Consider the following 6,640-nt stretch of genomic DNA (forward strand, 5'->3'; position numbering starts at 1 on the left):
ACCTTCCACAAAGGACAAAATTAATACAACCAGACAGCACAGACCTACAATCCTAGTTCAGTCAAGGAAGATGAAATTTGCAAGCATTTTGTGTGCATGAAATGAAAAGCCATGGTGCACCCTTATTTCATCTCCATCAAATTATCGACTGTTGCTGAATAAAGTAAAATAAAGCCCACACGGCTGTCATCAATTACCCTGTTATGCTTTCAACCCTTTCCAAATCAGAGAGAGAGTGCTGGAGGAATCTCAAGCTGCAGTCTTTCATGGGTGCTTCTCAGATGACATTACATTAGGTTATTCCATTAAACCAGTGAGTCTTTACTCAGTGTAGCCTTGCATCTAAATTTCCTGTCTTTGCTCTCTTATGAAAATCAGGGCCTGGGTTATACCTTACCCCTCTCGAGTTGCTTATGCCTTTGCAAACTGCCTATTATGGCATACCCCAGCTGGGGAATTTGGCATAATGAGAATTTATCTAGAAAATTTAAACAAAAAAAATATTCAGATGTCAGTAAGAATAAGTGAAAGATGTTTTGCCTACGCTAGAATCAAAATCCTACTGCTGCAAAAATGAGAAATTGCAATGCCTCTGCTCCTTGGAGCACCGGTGTTTGTTTTTAGGCATGTGGTTTCTGCTCTTCCCATGGAAGACTACAGATCTCGACGTGACCTCGGGCTGTGTGCGCTCAGCAGAGCGGAGCTGCAGCCCCCAGCAGCCTGGTGCAGCCATTCCCAGGCAAGCAAGCAGTGCACTGGGCTCAGAGCCGTGAGCACGCAGCTCTGTGGGTGCGTCGGCATCCCTGGGCTGGCGAGCAGCCGACCTGACAAGCTGGGCAGATGAGGCCACTGGGCTACTGGCACCTAAACCAGGACCTTTGCCAAGTGCAGCCGTGTGTCGCACTGACACACGACCTCCTTGTGCTCATCTTGCTCACTGAGCTAATTTCTGAGTGGGGGTTACAAGTTTGCTCATCGGTCTCTAGCGTAGCACTGAGGTAGACCCACGTGGGAATTTTTGGCAGTGATATTCTCCGCTCCTTTGATGGTTCTGAGCATCCTCCTCCAGCCCCTGGGAGCTACCTCTGTGCTCGCAGTGTCCTCCTTGCTGGAACCACTGCAGCCAGGAGGAGGGTTCAGCCGGCGCAAAGCTGAGCAAAAGCTGGACCTACTCTGGATGAGGTCATGGAAGGAAACACATTGGACAAAGATCCTGGAGCTGAGACTGGGTCTAGGAGAGGAGGAAAAAAAGGAGTGGGACAAGGTCAAGACGGGCAAAGAGCAGGAAGACTGCTGCAGGGAATACTGCTCTGAAAATTATCGGTGGTGTGCCTGCTAGCACCACAGCACTCCTGTGTGGTGTCGAGCCGATTGCTTGAACTGACTGGCCACTGAGTGGTCGTTTTATGCCTGGTGTTCGGTCTGAGAGCCTGGGCTCTGATTTGTAGAAGTCGTTATCATTCACAGCTGTGTCTAAAGTCCATGGGAGCTATGCTTTGAACGTACAAAGTGCTTCATGATGCTAAGTATTTCGCTAAGGCAAACCCCAGTCATCTCAAGCCTGGCAACCTAAATTAATAGACATGTTTGACCTTAATCTCTCTGTGTCCCATTTGCACAATCTGTACAGTGGTGATATTAGCTGCATTGCACGAAAGTAATTCAGAAACATTCCTCATATGCTCAAGGTACTGTAACAATGAATGCCGTGGAAAAGCCTATTACGACATTAATAATTCCATATTACAGACAGGATTTAGATAGCTTTAAACAAAGCCTGAGGACATATGTTGAACAAAGAGATTAAAAATAAACCGAAAAGCTGCGCGTTCAATGATCAGTGACTGTCGCAGACACCATACGAGGCGGCAGTCTTGGGAGCAAACAATATAATCACGCAATTAAAGGCTGAATTGCGACTCATATCCTCTACAAGTTAAAACAAGATTGTCTGAAAAATTTTACCTTTGGATTTTCCTCAAGCGTTGACATGGCTTTTCAACCATATCATTCCTTTAATGTGGGTTTTCATTCTTCTGTGTGTGTATGTGTGTTTGAATGCAAAAATCCAGCTAAGGATACATATGTTTTAATTGTTTCATGCTGTGCAAGCAAAATCGTACTGTTTTTGTAAAAGTTGATAAGTAACAGGGGAATTAAGAATAGGGAAACAGTTACACTACATCAAGCTATAACATAAAGTAAACAATATTTATTTTCCTACTCATTGTCCTCCTTTGATTTTAGGCATTTTAATTGATAGAATAACATAGGTGTGATAGTTCATACATATGAAAGGACCAATGATTTCTCTTCTTCCTCTTAAGAGAATTTTTATCTGTCGATGGAAGGAGCGCTCTCAACAGCACCACCTTCCCAATTAATTTTAACTCTATTGATAGGATTGCTTTTCTATCTTTTTTTTTCAAAATCTCTTCCTAGAGATCAAAGACATTCTTTGCAACTAGAAAAATAAAGGTTTATTGATTCACCTTACAGATGTTTTCTGTGTTCTTGCCAAAGCATCCATTTTTCTCAAACGTTCAGTGTAAATGCTTACTGTTTTTTTTTTTTTTTGCAACAGCAACTAGCACTGCGAAATGAATATGCAGTGTGGTCATTGCAAGCTGCCTGGTAGACAACATAGGTGTTCAAAAGAATATAAAATAATGCAAGACATCCACGGCAGCAGAGCAGGTTATGTAAGCCCCTCACACTGAGTGGTTCTCGTGAATGTCAGTTTGAAACACAAAGTGGTAGTCGAACTGTGCAAATACACTTAGGACTGTATCTGCTGAATATTATTGGGGGTTTCTGTTTAAAGCAACTTGCAGTCCTAAAGATTGACCTTTTATGTCACTTTTGGTGCTTAAGCACTAGCCCAAAGTGGAACTTTTACATTATATCATTTCTGTTTTCTCTTTCTGAGAAATGAGGTGTCATTGTTCCTAACTTTGTTTTTGTTTGGGTTTTGTGTAGATTTTGAAGGATCTGTGCAGTGATGCCACAGACTGTAACCAAACCCAATAGATTCCTCTCCAAGCCGTCTAAGGTCTGATCTTTCAACCACTGTGGGGATATTGTTTATCAGTGAATCCAGTGGGATTGCTCACTAGTTGTTTATTTTCAGGTTCTGGCTCTATGGTTCTATCCACGCCACCAAGGTTAATTTCCCTGTTTCAGCAGATGCACTTTACTGCTGGAAGTCAGCAACAAATCTAAGCCAGTAAGGTAGGTGGGATTCAGGCACTTACACGTGCCTTTCAATGTCAGTGGCAAAAACGCCTGAATCCAGCCTACTGCGCAGAATTTGCAGCTGCGAGTGCTAAAGGATTATGAGTCAGGGCCCCTCAATCAGGATGCATTTTTTTAAGCCTAAAAAGGAAAAGGGTGATTGCATTTTGGTTTGTGACCTGGCGAGTTGCACTTGGGTCATGATTTCCTACTTTTCTCCCAAACCACAGAGGACAGAACTTGCTGTTGGCTAAAAGCGAAAGAAGACTGTCGTGGGATCGCATGAAGGGCAGGAAGCCCTCCCCTTCCAGCGAGGTCCATAAAATGCGACTGTGGACTGGCAACACCGTACCAGGCCTCCTCCCCCCATTGTTGTGTTGGCAGTGCAGCCACAGGATGCACCGAAATGCACTGCAGCTGCGGACAGTGCCTGGGGGCACGAACAGTCCCAAACGAGACGTACCTTGCATGAAGAGGATGAAGCCATTAAACAGCCCAGCACGAAGTGAGGACCCTTCACCCTGTGCGTTGTGTGAAGCAGCTTTGTGGGCACGACCAAGTCATGAGGGACCGCACCGTGAGCCACCTGTGGAAGGGGGTCAAACTGGGGTTGTGTGAGGCGATCTCCGTTTCGTGATCCCCGCTCTCTCCCAGAGCCTCGCCTCGGCGGTCCCGTCGCCCCCACGACCGTCCTGAGGCTCGGGGGAAGCCCCGCGGCCCCTGCCCGAGCCCAGACCGCGGGGGCAGCCCGAGGCCGAGGCCAGGAGCGCCCGGGGCAGGTGCCTCGCGCCGGGCCGGGCCCATGGAGGCGGCGCCCGCCGGCGCCCGCAGGGGTCGCTCGCGGGGAGGCAACGGCGGCGCCGCGGGGACCGGGGCCGGGCCGGGCCGGGCCGGGCCGGGGTGGGCGGGCGGCGGGGGCCGGGCCGGGGGCGGCGGGGCCGGGGCGGGGGCCGGGCGTCGCGCAGGGCTCGGCCGCGGGCTGCGGGCGGGCGGCGGCGGAGCGGCGGCTGTAACTCGACACCGGGGCGAGAGGCCGAGCGGAGCGCGGCGGCGGGGCAGCAGCAGCGGCGGCGGCAGGAGGAGAGGAGCCCCGGGAGCGGGATGGTGGCCACCTCCTTCCCCTCCCCTTAGCGGCGCTCCGCAGCCGCCGCGCCGGGTTCTGCCGCCTGCAGCGGGGGCCGGGGGCGGCGGGCGATGGGCACGGGACGGGCCCCCTGAGCCGCCGGCAACTTTCCCCGCCGCGGGCAGCCGGAGCCGAGCAGGCGGATGGAGGATGCGCCTTCCCCGGCGGGCTGCGTGACCCGGCGGCGGCCAAGGGGAGGATGAAGAAGAAGCAGCAGCAGCAGCAGCAGCACGGCGGCGGCGGGGGCTGCCCGGACGCCCGGCCCCCCGCGGCGGCGGGGCCGGCGGCGGCCGGAGGGGGCCCGGGCCCGGGCGGGGGCTGGAGGCGGCGGCGGCCGCTGTCGCTGCTGCCCTTCCTCTCGCTGCGCGACTACGGCTTCTGCATGGCCGCCCTGCTGCTCTTCTGCCTGGGCTCCCTCTTCTACCAGCTCAACGGGGGGCCCCCGCACTTTCTGCTGGACCTGCGGCACTATCTGGGTAAGCGCGGCCCGGCGCGGCGGGGACTTGTTGCGCCTCGGGGCGGGGGGGGGTGGGGGGGGGGCGCCTCTTTGTTCGCTGCCGAGCCGGGGCCGGGGGGGAGCTGCGGCCGCTGTCAGCCGGGGGCGAGGGGGCGAGGGCACGGCGAGCTCCCCCCGCTCAGGTGCGTGCGGGACGGGCGCGATGCTGGGCGGCGCCGTGCACGGCAGAAGATGCCCGCGTCGCCCCCCCGGGGGGCAGAGCCGCAGCCCTGCAGCGATCCGGGATGGGGTGCCCCCCGTGCCTGCCCCGCTGGCAGCTGCTTCTCCCTGCCCCGCAGGGAAGCTGGGGGAAGCGGAGCGCACCGCGAGGACGTGCAAGTGCCTCGCCGCGGCAGGACTGATCCGCACGGGGAACGAAAGCTGCGGGCTTCTCCTCCTCACGGGGAGGTACCAGCTTTTACCACGTTAGCTCCTCTTGCCTGCGAAGGCAAGCCGTCAGCATGAAGCCCTGCAAAGGGCAGCCCATAAGAGACAGCAGCACTAGGTTGGAAACTAGAGCGCAGTACTTGTGTTTCAGAAAAATAAGCTGAAATCCGTATGTGTGCACGCGTGTTTTATGAACATCCTACCAGTACATCTCAGTGTGTGCCTGTGTTGCTTTTCTTTAAAGGAAAGCTGTCCCGTATCCTCAGTTAAAGGATGAGAGGACAAAGCCGGGCTCTGCTGGGAGGTGCACGGCAGTGGGACAAGAGGCAACAGACGAAGTTGCAGCAAGGGAAGTGCCAATGAGATGTTAGGGAAAGAAATTTCAACATGAGGGTGGTCAAACGTCTGAACAGGCTACCCAGAGGTCTGGCTGTCCTTGCAGGCACTCAGAGCTCAGCTGGACGAGGTCCTGAGCAGCCCGCTTCGAGTTGTCCCTGTTTTGCGGGTTGGGGGCGAGGACCAGGCGGGCAGAAATCCTGTCCAGCTCGTAGTCTGTGAGTCTGCTGTAACTGGAGAAAAAGGTCAATGAAAATTCAAGTGAGAACAGAAGAAGAAACTCTTTGAATGTTACTTCGCAAATGCACCAGCATATTGCCTTTTTGGCTTGGATTTTACTGACCCTTTTTCTTCATGTAATGTTAGTTAAGATATTCCTCCACTGAAGAGGAAACAGACAAGTTTTCCACCAAGGCAGAAGCAGGTTTTGCTTACAACTGTTGGACTTTTTAATTGGATCAAGTACAGATATCTCTGTTTCAAAGGAAAGTAGATGCCAATTTTTTAATTTTAATCTTCACCAAGGATGAGTCTTGCTTGGCTTGTGTGAGAATAGACTGTGAGGAACACGGGGTTAGACAGCTTCTCATTTTGTGGCCTTTTGACTGCTCTTGAAGGATCCAGGAAATAAAACTGGGTTCGGATGCTTGAACCACCGTAGCCGGTAGCTGTCTCTGCTGGAAAGTCTTCTGAGGCCTGGAGATGAAAAGCTTGGAAGACGCTGGATCTTGGTGAATGGGTGGTGATCGTTTTTGTGAGGTGCTCAGCAGGTGCCAAGGAGCCTTTGCTGTACGTGCCTAAACGTGGCAAGCTCCTGGGGAAGGGGTGAGGTGTTCTTTGAAAAGGGGGGTGGTTGTTTTTGTTGTGTGGTCACTTTTTTTTTGTTGTTTTTTTAAATGTTGGCTTCCCTCAGGAGGAAAATAGACGGATCTATTCATATCTCACCATTAGCAAACTTCTGCACTTGTTAGCCTAGGAGTTTCCTCCTTGTGCCCAGGTCACCTGGGATGTTGAGGGCGAGGACTTGTCTCAAGCCCTGCAGCAGGCTGGTGCCTGCATGGTAC

The 6,640-nt window shown here is 52.7% G+C and overlaps 1 protein-coding gene across 2 annotated transcripts in view; it reads left to right on the top strand.

Moving 5' to 3' along the window:
* Window positions 1–4,182: 4,182 nt before the first annotated feature.
* UST (uronyl 2-sulfotransferase) overlaps window positions 4,183–6,640 on the top strand; it is a gene marked incomplete at its 3' end in the record, with an annotated part of 164,199 nt that continues 161,741 nt past the window's right edge. Inside the window, exon 1 of one of the 2 annotated variants that reach the window (XM_080588018.1) lies at window positions 4,183–4,833. In XM_080588018.1, coding sequence (XP_080444144.1) covers window positions 4,557–4,833 — 277 coding nt within the window. In that variant the 5' untranslated portion in view covers window positions 4,183–4,556. The remainder of the gene's footprint in view (window positions 4,834–6,640) is intronic. The other variant, XM_080588017.1, reaches the window with a different exon arrangement.

The sequence above is a fragment of the Anser brachyrhynchus genome (assembly GCF_964034855.1).
Source record: "Anser brachyrhynchus genome assembly, chromosome: 3".
In the NCBI taxonomy this organism is placed as follows: domain Eukaryota; kingdom Metazoa; phylum Chordata; class Aves; order Anseriformes; family Anatidae; genus Anser; species Anser brachyrhynchus.